This window comes from Salvelinus sp. IW2-2015, linkage group LG15 (genome assembly GCF_002910315.2).
Source record: "Salvelinus sp. IW2-2015 linkage group LG15, ASM291031v2, whole genome shotgun sequence".
Lineage (NCBI taxonomy): Eukaryota > Metazoa > Chordata > Actinopteri > Salmoniformes > Salmonidae > Salvelinus > Salvelinus sp. IW2-2015.
In genome coordinates, this window is record NC_036855.1 from 41,099,620 (window position 1) to 41,116,510 (window position 16,891).

General features: G+C 39.4%; 1 protein-coding gene across 1 annotated transcript in view; it reads left to right on the top strand.

The window, feature by feature from the left end:
* Positions 1-16,891, top strand: part of fam189a2 (family with sequence similarity 189 member A2) — a 58,178-nt gene that overhangs the window by 26,380 nt on the left and 14,907 nt on the right. The window contains exons 4-7 of the mRNA XM_024002383.2: positions 3,031-3,150; positions 4,852-4,959; positions 6,559-6,831; positions 14,785-14,872. Coding sequence (XP_023858151.1) covers positions 3,031-3,150; positions 4,852-4,959; positions 6,559-6,831; positions 14,785-14,872 — 589 coding nt within the window. The remainder of the gene's footprint in view (positions 1-3,030; positions 3,151-4,851; positions 4,960-6,558; positions 6,832-14,784; positions 14,873-16,891) is intronic.

The following is a 16,891-nucleotide window of genomic DNA, read 5'->3' on the forward strand; positions in this document are numbered from 1 at the left end:
TAGTTTTGTTGTCATTAGTATTACTATTATTATAATGTAGAAAATAGTAAAAATAAAGAAAAACCCTTGAATGAGTAGGTGTGTCCAAACTTTTGACTGGTACTATATGTACATGCCTTCGGAAAGTATTCAGACCCCTTGGCTTTTTCCATATGTTGTTACGTTACAGCCTTTTACAAAATGGATACATGTTTTTTTTTTATCTCAGCAATCTACACACAATACCCCATAATGACAAAGCTAAACCCGGTAAAAAAATGTTGGGCAAATGTTAAAAATTTAAAAAAGAAATACCTTGTTTACTTAAGTATTCAGACCCTTCACTGTGAGACTCGAAATTGAGCTCAGATGTATCCTTTTTCCATTGATCATCCTTGAGATGTTCTACAACTTGATTGGAGTCCACCTGTGGTCAATTCAATTGACTGGACATGATTTGGAAGGCACACACCTGTCTATGCAAGGTCACTCAGTTGACAGTCAGAGCAAAAACCAAGCCATGAGGTTGAAGGAATTGAGACAGGATTGTGTCGAGGCACAGATTGACGTCGGAAGTTACATACACCTTAGCCAAATACATTTAAACTCAGTTTTTCACAACACCTGATATTTAATCCTAGTAAAAATGATCTCTCTTAGGATCACCACTTTGTTTTAAGAATGTGAAATGTCAGAATAATAGTAGAGAGAATGATTATTTCAGCTTTTATTTCTTTCATCACATTCCCAGTGGGTCAGAAGTTTACATACACTCACTTAGTATTTGGTAGCATTGCCTTTAAATTGTTTAACTTGGGTTAAACATTTCAGGAAGCCTTCCTTAAGCTTCCTACAATAAGTTGGGTGAATTTTGGCCCATTCCTCCTGACAGAGCTAGTGTAACTATGTCAGGTTTGTAGGCCTCCTTGCTCGCACACGCTTTTTCAGTTCTGCCCACAAATTTTCGATAGGTTTGAGGTCAGGGCTTTGTGATGGCCACTCCAATACCTTGACATTGTTGTCCTTAAGCCTTTGGAAGTATGCTTGGGGTCATTTCCATCTGGAAGACCCATTTGCTGACTGATGTCTTGAGATGTTGTTTCAATATATCCACTACTTTTTCTTCCTCATGATTCCGTCTATATTGTGAAGTGCACCAGTCTCTCCTACAGCAAAGCACCCCCACAACATGATGCTACCACCCCTGTTCTTCACGGTTGGGATGTGTTCTTCGGTTTGCAAGCCTCCCCCTTTTTCCTCGAAACATAACGATGGTCATTATGGCCAAACAGTTCTATTTTTGTTTCATCAGACCAGAGGACATTTCTCCAAAAGTACGATCTTTGTCCCCATGTTCAGTTGCAAACCGCAGTCTGGCTTTTTATGGCGTTTGGAGCAGTGGCTTCTTCCTTGCTGAGCGGCCTTTCAGGTTATGTCGATATAGGTCCTGTTTTACTGTGATATAGATACTTTTGTACCTGTTTCTTCCAGCATCTTCACAAGGTCCTTTGCTGTTGTTCTGGGATTGATTTGCACTTTTCGCAACAAAGTATGTTCAGCTCTAGGAGACAGACGACTCGCCTTCCTGAGCGGTATGACGGCTGCATGGTCCCGTGGTGTTTATACTTGCGTACTATTGTTTGTACAGAGAATGTGGTACCTTCAGGCATTTGGAAATTGCTCCCAAGGATGAACCAGACTTGTGGAGGTCTACAATTTTTTTTCTGAGGTCTTGGCTGATTTCTTTTGATTTTCCCATGATGTCAAGCAAAGAAGCACTGAGTTTGAAGGTAGATCTTGAAATACATCCACAGGTACGCCTCCAATTGACTCAAATGATGTCAATTAGCCTATCAGAAGCTTCTAAAGCCATGACATGCCATTTTCTGGAGTTTTACAAGCTTTATTAGGCACAGTCAACTAGTGTATGTAAACTTCTGACCCACTGGAATTGTGATACAGTGAATTTAAGTGAAATAATCTGTCCGTAAACAATTGTTGGATAAGTTACTTGTGTCATGCACACAGTAGATGTCCTAACCGACTTGCCAAAACTATAGTTTGTTAACAAGAAATTTGTGAAGTGGGTTGAAAAACAAGTTTTAATGTCTCCAACCTAAGTGTATGTAAACTTTCGACTTCACCTGTGTGTGTGTGTGTGTGTGTGTGTGTGTGTGTGTGTGGTGTGTGTGTGTGTGTGTGTGTGGTGTTGGTGGTGTTGTGTGTGTGTGTGTGTGTGTCAATGTTTGTGTTCAATGTTTGTGTCAATGTTTGTGTCAATGTTTGTGTCCCCGGTGTTTTTTTATTGTTTGTGTGTGTGTATGTATTCTAAGTATACAGCCTATATGTGCAATTTATAGGCAATAATGATTTAATACCACTCAGTGTTGTTTAATGTTGCTGAGCGTTTTATGTCCCTACCAGCCTAGTGTCGCACTCGCAAATGCTTCACAATGTATTTCTTTTGTAGGCTATAGCCTTGAAATAATTGAAAGATGGCTTTTGGTTCAATTGTGAGTTTTTGAGTCTCCCGTCCAGACCACCTGCTCCTCAAATCTGTTGTTACTTTCACTAAACCCTAACCCCTACGCTTACCCTAACCTTAATCATAACCCTAACCTTAACCCTTACCGTAATCATTTTAAATGTCAACTTCAACGGGGTAGGGATGTCCCAAGGATCCCGGAGAGCAGGACCCTTTCATTGACCTGGAGGGAGGGAGGGAGGGCGATGAAAATGTACATGCCTGAAGGTAAAATATGTCTTGTTCTCACTCTGTTGATGTCTCTCTCTTCAGTTTCTCTTTGCCCTATTTCTCTCTCCCTCCCTTCCTCCCTCCTTACTTTCCTCTGGTTGAAAGTGTTAACAGTTTTAGAATAGGTTGAGATTGGCATGCCAACATGTCAAACACAGTCTGTTTGTTTTTGACATTTCTTAGACCTGGTCTGTTGTGTGTTTCAGAGTGAGTCTAACGGCCATGTATCTGTTGTGTTTTGTGTGTTTCAGTGTGAGTCTAAAGGCCATGCATCTCTTGTGTTTTATGTGTTTCAGAGTGAGGTGGGAGATGTGTGTAACTGCTGTCCTCAGACCCCCACTGCCAAGTGTCCTGAGGAAAAACTACTCAAACTCTACCCTGGACACTCCTGTAGTACCATGAGGGTCCTGCTCAAGGTGTGTATGTGTTAGTTTGTGCATACCATGTGTGTGAGAGAATTTATGTTCATTGCATAGAGTTGTATAGAGATCGCAACGTTGTATCTGTCCCATTATGGCATCTGGGCAGCGCCACTGAGCCCATCTCCATTTTTTTTTATTCTACTACTTCTATGAGTTGGTAAACAAACTGATAGAGGGTGCATACTGCCACCTGGAGTGTGTTGCTAGAAAAGGTTTGAAGCCAAGTTTGGCGATTAAATGCCAACTGCAGATATGGAATGTATGCTCACAAGTATAATTCATTGTCTGATCCCTCCTGATGATCTTGATGGAATTATGTGATCCTTACTTAACCCATAGGAATTCCCATCCAGGTGGCTACTTAACCTTTTCACACGTACCAACAAATGGGTGTGATCATTCTACAGTGGTCACTGCAGCTTACGCTCAAACCGGCGTGATTAGAACGCTTATTTAGAAAGTCCAGTTTCGATTTACACAACAGTCAGCATTTAAGCTAGCCACACTGTTTATTCACTGAAACATTTTGCACAAACACAGTCCTTACAAAGTTATGTCCTGAACGTGACAAGTTTATTTTGGGATGCAATGTTCAGACATTCACAGAAGAAACGAAACTGGAAAATGTACTAGTGCTAACTGAGGAAAGATTGACGTAACACAAGCGGTCATATTTAGATAACTCTCGGCTGTCAGAAACCACAATATAAATGAGCTAATAGCAATTACTATTTGTATTTCATCACATCATGGGTGAGCTCACCATTGATCAAAATAATTGAGTAAAACACTTCTAGAAATCGAAAGTAATCCGACGAGGGTTAGTTTGTGCACGACGCCATGTTAGTTTTTTCGCGTCAACCAAAGATAATAAGAGGAGACCAGATGAGTTTGGTCTGTTTGCAGTATGCATGTTGAAGGGGGTGTGTCGTCTATGATCATTCACTTCCCTTCATTCACTTCCGGAAGTTTACCCTTCACCTCATTATAAAATATTTGGTCTGACAGATGTTTCCGTGACACCCAGAAATCATTGAATAATGTCAACAAACATAGCGCCACACATAGCTGGCAAATAGCTTAGCATTAGCTCATTATAATCAGTACAACCTTCAAAAAAGTATTTTACACACATCCATTATAATCTATGCAATAATCGGAATGCATTATTTGTCACAAGTACTTGAAAACATGTGAATAAAACTGTAAATATATTATGCTCCATACATCAAACATAAATCTTCCGCAACGCTGAAATGGGCTACTTCTATGTGAATTAATGAGGAGGTGAAACACACCTCAATTAAAGCTGTTGTTAGAAACTAAAACTTGTTCGAAAATAATTTGAAATTGACAAGTTGAGACATAGATAATTAGCAGGCATCATGTGTTAACTGTCCTGTTGCGTAACAATCACATTTTGGAACAGTGAGTGCATTCTGACATCACGTGCATAAAACAACTCATGTTGGGGTGACCGTTACAGATATTTGGAACTCATGTGTGAAAAGGTTAAAAATGGCGAAAGTGCTCAAAGGCGCTGCTCATGTTAAAAACGGGCTTTTGGTCACTAGAGCCCTCTATACAACTCTATGGTTCCTTATGGTAATATTTAACCATAAGCAAGTTAAGATGGTTATTGGTGTTTGTGGGGTGGTTTAATCCAAACTGTTTCTCGTCTGTCCGTGTTTCCAGAAGGTTCTGTTGGCACTATGTGCTCTGAATGCTCTGACCACTGCAGTGTGTCTGGTGGCTGCTGCCCTCCGATACCTACAGGTCTTCACCACCAGAAGACCATGTATGGTAAGACTACCCCATGTACCCTATCACAACCATTCACAGGACCTGAGAACCCCCAGCTGCATTCATGTAGGTTAGAATCTGCACCACGTCCAATCACATAGCAGAAGAATCTCCATATCAGAGTGTGTGAGCAGAGTTGAGTGGTTGGAAATCCCGCTCATGCTGTGCTTGTGCACCACTCCAGTGCTCCACAGCCTTTCCAACCGCACAGCACTCACAGGGGAAAAAACTGCAGCTCTGAATTCACTCCAATCATTATAATCACAATTTAACAGACACACATTTGGCGGGTATCCCTTTCCATCTATTTGTGTGACTACCTGGACCTACCATTTGGTTTGGAAGTATTGAAACCAAACCAAATGACTTGAATGAAAAGTATTTTATTAAACATGAAAAGGTGCTCATAATTTCAAATAGGCTACGTGTCATATTTAACAGCATATAAACACTCTAATAGGTCAGGAGCCAGACAGGAAGCCTAAGAAGGAACGAAAATGTATTATTTAGGCTATATTATTTCAATTATTTCAAGGCTATAGTCTACAAAGAAATACATTGTGAATCCTTTGCAAGTCCGACACTAGGCTGGTAGGGACATAACGCGCTCAGCATTAATAAACATTTAGTTGTATTAAATCATTATAGTTTATAAATTGAGCATATAGGCTGTGACTTACATAGAATGAAATACAAATTAAATGAAAAATGCCTTAGGCTTCGTCTACAGTGCCTTTGCATTAATTTTTAGAAACACGAGTTTGGCCAAAGTCTGTGGCTTTAGGCTCATGCGATGGTGCCTGGAGTACAGGCCAGCAGCGGAGAGGCTAAACACCCTTCGGGACACACTTGCCAGGCTAGGCAGAGATGTTCTTTATTTTCATTTTTCTATAGGTAGGCCTAAATGTTTTAAGACAAAATAACCCAATCAAAACTGAAAGCTCCTTTAAAGTGGGAATATGCCAGGCCTATTGGGCCAAACTCAATTATTGTATAGATAAATGGAACAAAAATGAACAAAACTTTTAAGAGATCAGATTTTTTGTTTATAAATACTTTGCTACAATGTCACACTTAGTTATCTATCCACCTCGTTCCTTTCTTTTAGCATGTTCACGTAGTACACCATCATGTTTTCGGCATATGTGTCTTTTCAGATTCCACAATGATTCTTTAGTTGTGGACACTACATCACTGCACTCCCTCTCTTGCTATCGGTCCTCATCTTTGTAAATCACCTTGATTTTGCACCTGTGTGTTTTATCAAATTCTTTGTGAAAATATTTATCGAACTCCATGACAGTAGCTAAAGCAAGGGGCTATAGCAGCACAGAAGTAGACTACAAATACATGCTGGGCCAGGCATGCCCTGAGCTCGTGAAGTGAGCGCTACTGGAGTGCTACTGGAGCGAAGTCCGATGCTCCAGCCTTTGGGAATCTCGCTCTGTGCTCCTGTCAAATTGGGCATACTGCTCCTCGCTCCGCTCCGCTCACATACTCTGCTCCATATTGATCAATGTTTTTTTAATTTGTCAACACTATAGGTGCATCTCAATAAGGGGCTTATCTCTCCCCCCCCCCCCCCCCCCTCTCTAATAGGATGATCCCAGGCCAAATGCAGAGGAGGTGGAGGAGCCAACTATTATCCCTGACCCAGATGACTTTGTCCCCCCTGCCCCTCCCCCCTCTTACTTTTCAACCTTCTACTCCTACACACCACGGCTGGCTCGCAGGATGTTTGGGGACAGTGTGATACCACTACCTCATATCTATGGTGCCAGGATTAAAGGAGTAGAGGTGTTCAGTCCTTTAGACCCACCCCCTCCCTACGAAGCTGTTACTGGAGGCTCCGCCCTGGCCACCGCAACACAGGTACATACAGCAGATTACATTTATATCATTTTATGGATACCTTGAAAGTAGACTATGGATTTAGTTAGTAATTTAGTTACAGCTTAACATTAGCATAGTTTAGTGCAAAACAATGGGAATGGCTGGCCCTCATCCAGTCAGCATGCTCCAAGTTGTATTCCAACAAAAACTCAGTAACTTCAAATCAAGTAATACAGCAATGTGGTACCTTTGAGAGTTGTAAATGCTTTGTATTGATAGTTGCAGGGTTGGCGTCAATTTGGAATTTCTGAATTCAATTCAAACAATGCACTTAAATTGAATTGGCCATACCCCACAAGAAGCAGAATTTTAATTGAAGGAATTAGAATGGAATTCAAACCAATTCAAACCATGGAGCATGAAAGTTTGGTTCATTTGACAATTATTTTATCAAAAGGATATGCAACACATTAATGCAAATAATACACATACTATTTAAAATGTTAGTTTAGAACTATTCCACATTTTGTTACAGCCTGAATTCAAAATGAGTTAAATTGATTTTTTATAACAAAGTGAAAAGTTTTTGCAAATTTATTGAAACTAAAATACAGATTTAGTTTACATACATTATCAGTCAAAAGTTTGGACACACCTACTCATTCAAGGGTTTTTCTTTATTTTTACTATTTTCTACAATATTGAAGACATACAAATTATGAAATAACACATATGGAATCATGTAGTAACTAGGCCAGGTCATCTGATGCAGCACTCCATCACTCTCATTGGTCAAATAGCCCTTACACAGCCTGGAGGTGTGTTCGGTCATTGTCCTGTTGAAAAACAAATGATTGCCCCACTAATCGCAAACCAGGTGGGATGGCGTATTTGCTGCAGAATGCTGTGGTAGCCATGCTGGTTAAATGTGCCTTGAATTCTAAATAAATCACTGACAGTGTCACCAGCAAAGCACCCCCACACCATCACCTCCTTCTCCATGCTTCAGGGTGGGAACCATACATGCGGAGATCATCCGTTCACCTACTCTGCATCTCACCAAGACACTGCGGTTGGAACCAAAAATCTCAGATGTGGACTCATCAGACTGAAGGACAGATTTCCAACAGTCTAATGTCCATTGCTCGTGTTTTTTGGTCCAAGCAAGTCTCTTCTTATTATTGGTGTCCTTCAGTAGTGGTTTCTCTGCAGCAATTGGACCATGAAGGCCTGATTCACGCAGTCTCCTCTGAACAGTTGATGTTGAGATGTGTCTGTTACTTGAACTCTGTGAAGCATTTATTTGGGCTGCAATTTCTGAGGCTGGTAACTCTAATGAACTTATCCTCTGCAGCAGAGGTAACTCTGTGTCTTCCTTTCCTGTGGCGGTCCTCATGAGAGCCAGTTTAATCATTACCTCTTGATAGTTTTTGCGACTGCACTTAAAGACACTTTCTAAGTTTTTGATATTTTCCGGATTGACTGACCTTCATGTCTTAAAGTAATAATGGACTGTCATTTCTCTTTGCTTATTTGAGCTGTTCTTGCCATAATATGGACTTGGTCTTTTACCAAATAGGGCTATCTTCTGTATACCACCCCTACCTTGTCACAACACAACTGATTGGTTCAAACGNCTGCAGAATGCTGTGGTAGCCATGCTGGTTAAATGTGCCTTGAATTCTAAATAAATCACTGACAGTGTCACCAGCAAAGCACCCCCACACCATCACCTCCTTCTCCATGCTTCAGGGTGGGAACCATACATGCGGAGATCATCCGTTCACCTACTCTGCATCTCACCAAGACACTGCGGTTGGAACCAAAAATCTCAGATGTGGACTCATCAGACTGAAGGACAGATTTCCAACAGTCTAATGTCCATTGCTCGTGTTTTTTGGTCCAAGCAAGTCTCTTCTTATTATTGGTGTCCTTCAGTAGTGGTTTCTCTGCAGCAATTGGACCATGAAGGCCTGATTCACGCAGTCTCCTCTGAACAGTTGATGTTGAGATGTGTCTGTTACTTGAACTCTGTGAAGCATTTATTTGGGCTGCAATTTCTGAGGCTGGTAACTCTAATGAACTTATCCTCTGCAGCAGAGGTAACTCTGTGTCTTCCTTTCCTGTGGCGGTCCTCATGAGAGCCAGTTTAATCATTACCTCTTGATAGTTTTTGCGACTGCACTTAAAGACACTTTCTAAGTTTTTGATATTTTCCGGATTGACTGACCTTCATGTCTTAAAGTAATAATGGACTGTCATTTCTCTTTGCTTATTTGAGCTGTTCTTGCCATAATATGGACTTGGTCTTTTACCAAATAGGGCTATCTTCTGTATACCACCCCTACCTTGTCACAACACAACTGATTGGTTCAAACGAATTAAGAAGGAAGCACACACATTCCAGGTGACTACCTCATGATCTGGTTGAGAGAATGCCAAGTGTGCAAAGCTGTCATCATTTTTTTTTTTTATTAACCTTTATTTAACTAGGCAAGTCAGTTAAGAACAAATTCTTATTTACAATGACGGCCTACACCGGCCAAACCCAGACGATGCTGGGCCAATTGTGCGCCGCCCTATGGGACTCCCAATCACAGCCGGTTGTGATACGGTTGGCTACTTTGAAGACTATCAAATATAACATATATTTTGATTTGTTTAACACTTGTTTGATTACTACATGATTCCGTATGTGTTATTTCATAGTTTTGATGTCTTCACTATTATTCTACAATGTAGAAATTAGTAAAAAATAAATGAAAACCCTTGAATGAGTATGTCCAAACTTTTGACTGGTACTGTATGTAAATGAGATATCTGTATTTTAGTTTGAAGAAATTTGCTAAAATTTCTAAAAACATGTTTTCACTTTGTCATAAAACATCTATGTAACTAATTTTGAATGTGTAGGTGTGTCCAAACTTTTGACTGGTACTGTAAGTTTTCACACCCTTGAATGTGGTTGAATATGTGTTTGAAATGCACTGCTCGACTGAGGGACCTTACAGATGATTGTATGTGTGGGGTACTGCGATGAGGTAGTCATTAAAAAATCATGTTAAACACTATTACACACAGAGTGAGTCCATACAACTTATTATGTGACTTGTTAAGCACATTTTTACTCCTGAACTTATTTAAGCTTGTCATAACAAAGGGGTTGAATACTTATTGACTCAAGACTAGAGCTGTGGCAGTCACGAAATTCCGTCAGCCGGTGATTGTCAAACAAATAACTGTCGGTCTCACGGTAATTGACCAATAATGAACATAAACACATTTAGCATCTCCTGGCTTCCACACATAGCCTACAAGCCATTTTAGTCTAATAAAGCCATGTAATATAGCCTAAACCTTCACAATAAATCCATTATTTATTTTAGACATGTCTATAGAAGCATGATATGAAGAAAATGTAGTCTATTTCAGAAGAAAATAATTGCATACTCTGAGTTGTCCTTATGTTAGTTCCTAATGTGGCTATGCCTAATGGCTGTGGGATACACTAGTTCATTTAGCAGACAAGATTTGCCTATAGATTGGCATTATTTTATAATATTTTATAGTATGAAGAATACAATTGAACAAAGCTGAATAAAATGTAAATATTTTCTCCAAACGATTTGAGGGAGTGCGCACATGCGGCTATTCTGTGTGGAGCTGTTAATAAAGAAATAGGTACTCCTATATGATTCATTTAGAGTTACTAATGTAACTTTAGTTGTTCTACAAACGTCGGGCTATATGTTTTGATGTTTAATACATTGTAAGGCTGCATGATTCTAATGATGAAAAAAATCGCTTGAAAGGCATATGAGCTCTGCGTTGTTTTTTTGCGCAGGCTGTACACACTCCAATAGTCTCTCATTCACAATTTGACAAGAAAACATGCCTTTTGCGGACCGGAGTGCTCGGTTGTGTCCTTCTCCCTGAGTGTGCTACGCAATCTGAAGCGTCCCTCACTCACACTGCTCTCCGGCACGTGATCGGGGACGCAATTGCGTGCGTCCTTATCCAATTCGGAGGTGCATATTGTAGATATTGGAAGAACTGTCAGCCAAAAAGTTGAGTAGGCCTAACAAACAGCAAAAGCACTAGCCTATGTCAATCTACTCTCCCTCATAGTACAAAAGTCGATCTATTCTATGCAATAAATAAATATTATAAACATAGTCTGGGACAGTTGAGGGATGCGATAGATCCCAAATTAATACAACCACTAGCATAAAAAAAACAGTTTTATGCAATGTGGCTGACGCAACAGATCAGAACAATTAGCTTAAAATGTTGATAAACTATTATGCTATTTCTTCGCATTATAAGCACAGCGATGTGCTCATGTTAATAGGCTGTAAGCGTAGAAAACCATTATCAAAAGTGATCACAAATGCAATTATGCATATAATGCTTTTATTGTAAAGGTGCGCTGCTTATATATGCCAGTTAGGCTCCACACCCCTTGTAAAGCGGATTAATGTGCTTACTTTAAATACGTTTTTGGGCCCCTTTAGTTGTGAAGGCATTGTTTCATTCCAAGTGATAATATATGATTCACAAGTGATAGGCTAATATTCTCACCAATCAGAATATTCTTGATTTAATCTTGTCTTTACATATACTAAATATATACTAAATAGTATATGTGTGACATTTGTTTAGATTTAGAATGGACCATTATCATGCACCTGTATCGAAACGGGCAGCGGAAAAGATACATGTCATCTATGCACCTCCAGTTGAAGTCAGAAGTTTACATACACTTAGGTTGGAGTCAATAAAACTCGTTTTTCAACCACTCCACAAATTTCTTGTTAACAAACTATAGTTTTGTCAAGTTGGTTAGGACATCTACTGTGTGCATGACACAAGTAATTTTTCCAATTGTTTACAGACAGAATGAATTTTAAGTGAAATAATCTATCACAATTTCAGTGGGTCAGAAGTTTACATACACTAAGATGACTGTGCCTTTAAACAGCTTGTAAAATTCCAGAAAATGACATGTCATGGCTTTAGAAGCTTCTGATAGGCTAATTGACATCATTTGAGTCAATTGGAGGTGTACCTGTCGATGTATTTCAGGGCCTACCTTCAAACTCAGTGCCTCTTTGCTTGACATCATGGGAAAATCTAAAGAAATCAGCCAAGACCTCAGGAAAAAAATTGTAGACCTCCACAAGTCTGGTTCATCCTTGGGAGCAATTTCCAAATGCCTGAAGGTACCACGTTCATCTGTACAAACAATAGTATGGAAGTATAAACACCATGGGACCACGCAGCCATCATACCACTCAGGAAGGAGACGCATTCTGTCTCCTCGAGATGAACGTACATTGGTGCGAAAAGTGCAAATCAATCCCAGAACAACAGCAAAGGACCTTGTGAAGATGCTGGAGGAAACAGGTACAAAAGTATCTCTATCCACAGTAAAACGAGTCCTATATCGACATAACCTGAAAGGCCGCTCAGCAAGGAAGAAGCCACTGCTCCAAAACCGCCATAAAAAAAGCCAGACTACGGTTTGCAACTGCACATGGGGACAAAGACCGTACTTTTTGGAGAAATGTCCTCTAGTCTGATGAAACAAAAATAGAACTGTTTGGCCATAATGACCATTGTTATGTTTGGAGGAAAAAGGGGGAGGCTTGCAAGCCAAAGAACACCATCCCAACCGTGAAGCACAGGGGTGGTAGCATCATGTTGTGGGGGTGCTTTGCTGCAGGAGGGACTGGTGCACTTCACAAAATAGATGGCATCATGAAGGAGGGAAATTATGTGGATATATTGAAGCAACATCTCAAGACATTAGTCAGGAAATTAAAGCTTGGTCGCAAATGGGTCTTCCAAATGGACAATGACCCCAAGCATACTTCCAAAGTTGTGGSAAAATGGCTTAAGGACAACACAGTCAAGGTATTGGAGTGGCCATCACAAAGCCCTGACCTCAATCCTACAGAAAAGTTGTGGGTAGAACTGAAAAAGCGTGTGCGAGCAAGGAGGCCTACAAACCTGACTCAGCTACACCAGCTCTATCAGTAGGAATGGGCCAAAATTCCCCCAACTTATTCTGGGAAGCTTGTGGAAGGCTACCCAAAAAGTTTGACGCAAGTTAAACAATTTAAAGGCAATGCTACCAAATACTAAGTGAGTGTATGTAAACGTCTGACCCACTGGGAATGTGATTAAAGAAATAAAAGCTGAAATAAATCAGAATTCTCCACTATTATTCTGACGTTTCACATTCTTAAACTAAAGTGGTGATCCTAACTGACCTAAGACAGGGAATTCTTACAAGGATTAAATGTCAGGAATTGTGAAAAACTGAGTTTAAATGTATTTGGCTAAGGTGTATGAAAACTTCTGACTTCAACTGTAAATAGCGAATGGAAGACGCTTTTCCCCGTGGTTTATTCTCATGCCAGCAAAATAGGCTATACTCCTGTTGTAAATATAAGCAATATGCTTAATATTAGGAAAGTTGAGAAATAAATATAGTAGGCCTAGCCTATAGAACGCTGATGGGATCCTCCTCTTTTTATTAGCGGCCATCAGTCTGTTTTCTCCCGCGATTGCATAGCCTATAGAAATGTTGCGCAACATGAGCTCATGGGCTCTCATGAAGTGTTTGATTAGATTTTCAAAAATATTTGTATAGATGTCAGAGTGATTAGAGGGACAATAGAATGCTGAGTACAAGGCAGTTAGCAAGTTTGGTAGGCTACTAATGACCAGCAGCAGCATGAGAGCTTGGAGAATCCTAATTATGGTGACTAAACGGTCATGTGGAATTTGACTGCCTTCATGGCTTGTGACCGCTGGTTTGGTGGTAATACGGTCACCGCAACAACCCTACCCGAGACATTTCAGCTTTTCATTTTTTTGTTTTGTAAAAATGTCAAATAAAAACATTTCTACTTTGACATTATGGGATATTACATTCAGGCTGTAAAAATAAAATGTGGAAAAAGTCAATATTGAATATTTTCTGGAGACACTATAATTGATAACAGTATTTTTTCTTTGTCATGATATTAGATTGTTCCCTTCCATACTGCAGTGTTTGATATAATGAATTCTGGGAAATGTATTTTGATATTTAAAAACATTAAGGGAACTATGAATTGTTATAGACAACCCACAACATGTTAGAATATTTCCAGGCCACTATAATTCTAGAAAATTGATTTAAGAGAATGTGTTTTATATTTCTAAAACTCATTCTCCTAAAAAGAAAATATATATATTATTCTAACATGTTGTAGGTTGTCTATTATAATTCATAGTTAATATTTGTTCAATATCAGAATACATTTCCCAGAATGCATTAGAAATGTTTCCCAGAATGCATTCCCAAAAATGTTACAACCTTATGCTACATGGTATTGATAACCATACGTGATGTCAAAATAAACATTTCTATGGTGATGTATCAAGGCACAAGGTGAGACCCAAATGCAGACACAGGATGCAGAATGGTCAGGCAGGCGGGTACAAAGTCCAGAAACAGGCAAGGGTCAAAACCGGAGGACTAGAAAAAGGAGAATGCAAAAAGCAGGAGAATGGGAAAACCGCTGGTTGACTTGGAAACATACAAGACGAACTGGCACAGAGAGACAGGGAACACAGGAATAAATACACTGGGGAAAATAAGCGAAACTTGGAGGGGGTGGAGACAATCACAAGGACAGGTGAAACAGATCAGGGCGCGACAGTGATGTGTAGAATAAATAAGGCATTTGAGTCTGAATTAATTCAATGAATTATATTCTACTTCCTTTAATTCAAATTCTATGAATTCTGCTTCCTGTGGGGTGTGGCCAATTCATATTCAAGAATTGAATTGAAATTAAATGGCAATTCACAACTCAATTCAGAATTGACCCCAACCCTGGATAATTACTTTTATCGTTTGTTTCATAACTGTGTGGTTTATTAATGTCTCCCAATCTTCAGTTACAGTATAATATCGAATGACTATGTTATCTTCAGGAGACAGAGATTCAGATTCCCGTGACGGATCTGACAGAGTTGACAGAAGAGTTGAATAACAGCTCAGAGGCGGGTACTTCAGTTAGAGGTAGGACACAAGGATGGATGGATTGATGGACCGACATACTGTAATAAAGCTTGAGAGAGAGGTGGGACAAGTACTGGGTTGGGCAGAGTAGTGTAGTGTAGTGCATTAACCGGTATGGCGTCAGAGGTCTGAACAAACCAAAACACAACCACAGTGTAAGATATTTTATTAGATATTAAAATTCATAGGACAACGTGGCCCATATGTAAAAAATATATTGACAGATATTTTAACATGTATGTACATGTATTTAATTATATGTAAATTACAGATATATAAATATATGTTTAAGCCTTATATGAACATATATTTATATATTAACCAGCAGGTCTCCTATGTAGAGGCAGTGAAAATAGCTGAAGGAGTAAGAAGTGAGATGGCCGTGAATGTCCCACAGTCTGCAGTGAGTGCCATGCAAGAGAAGGATCCCGACACATTAACAGTGAATACAAATATTATGAAAGACCAGCATTGTCATTTAGAATTCTGTAAAGTAAGTGTGGAAGAGGTGAAAAAAGTATTGTTGTCCATCAACAATGACAAGCCACCGGGGTCTGACAACTTGGATGGAAAATTACTGAGTATAATAGCGGACGATATTGCCACTCCTATTTGCTATATTAATTTAAGCCCAATTTAAGCCCTCAGTGTGTGCCCTCAGGCCTGGAGGGAAGCAAAAGTAATTCCGCTACCTAATAGTAAAGCCCCCTTTACTGGCTCAAATAGCTGACCAATCAGCCTGTTACCAACCAATAGTACACTTTTAGAAAAAATTGTGTTTGACCAGATTCAATGCAAATTGACAACAGACTTTCAGCACGCTTGTAGGGAAGGACATTCAACAAGAACAGCGCTTACATAAATGACTGATGATTGGCTGAGAGAAATTGATAATAAGATTGTGGGGCTGTTTTGTTAGACTTCAGTGCGGCTTTTGACATTAACGATCATTAGTCTGCTGCTGGAAAAACGTATGTGTTATGGCTTTTCACCCATTGCTATATTGTGAATAAAGAATTACCTGTCTTAACAGAACACAGAGGGTGTTCTTTAATGGAAGCCTCTCCAACATAATCCAGGAAGAATCATAAATTCCCCAAGGCAGCTGTCTAGGCCACTTACTTAAAAAAAAAAAAAACTTTACTAACGAGTAAGGCCAGTGTGTCTATGTATGCAGATGACTCCACACTATACACGTCAGCTACTACAGCGACTGAAATGACTGCAACACTTAACAAAGAGCTGCAGTTAGTTTCAGAATGGGTGGCAAGGGATAAGTTGGTACTAAATATTTAAAAAAACTAAAAGCATTCACTAAACCCTAAACCTCAACAAAATCTTGTAATAAATTATGTGGAAATTGAGCAAGTTGAGGTGACTAAACTGTTTGGAGTAACCTGGATTGTAAACTGTCATGGTCAAAAGATATTGATACAACAGTAGCTAAGATGGGGAAAAGTATGTTAATAATAATACAGTGTCCTCCACTAATATTGGCACCCTTAGTAAATGTGTCTACACCAAACCCACTTCTGGTGTTTGTTTCCAAAAATATCTATTTTGGTCTCATCTGACCATAGAATCCGGTCCCATGGAAAGTTCCAGTAACGTTTGGCAAACTATAGGCTCTTGAGCTTGTTGTTTGATCAAATAAAATAAAAGTTTATTTGTCACGTGCGCTGAATACAACAGGTACAAAAGATACGAGTAGCATAACCAAAAGGTAGTACATGCTGGAAAGTACATGGGAAAGTTGAACCGAAAACGATTTTTTCATTCATTTTCAAATATATTATAATTTGTCATAGATTTTTGCTCTCGCTTTAAAATTTACATTTACATTTACATTTAAGTCATTTAGCAGACGCTCTTATCCAGAGCGACTTACAAAATGATTTGCTTACAAGTTTTGTGGTTTTGCTTTTGATGTCCTGTTTTTGTTTACAATTCTATACATTTTGCTTTCAATTGTTTGGTTTTTGATTTCAACATCCATTATTTCACCAGTCCTCGGAAATG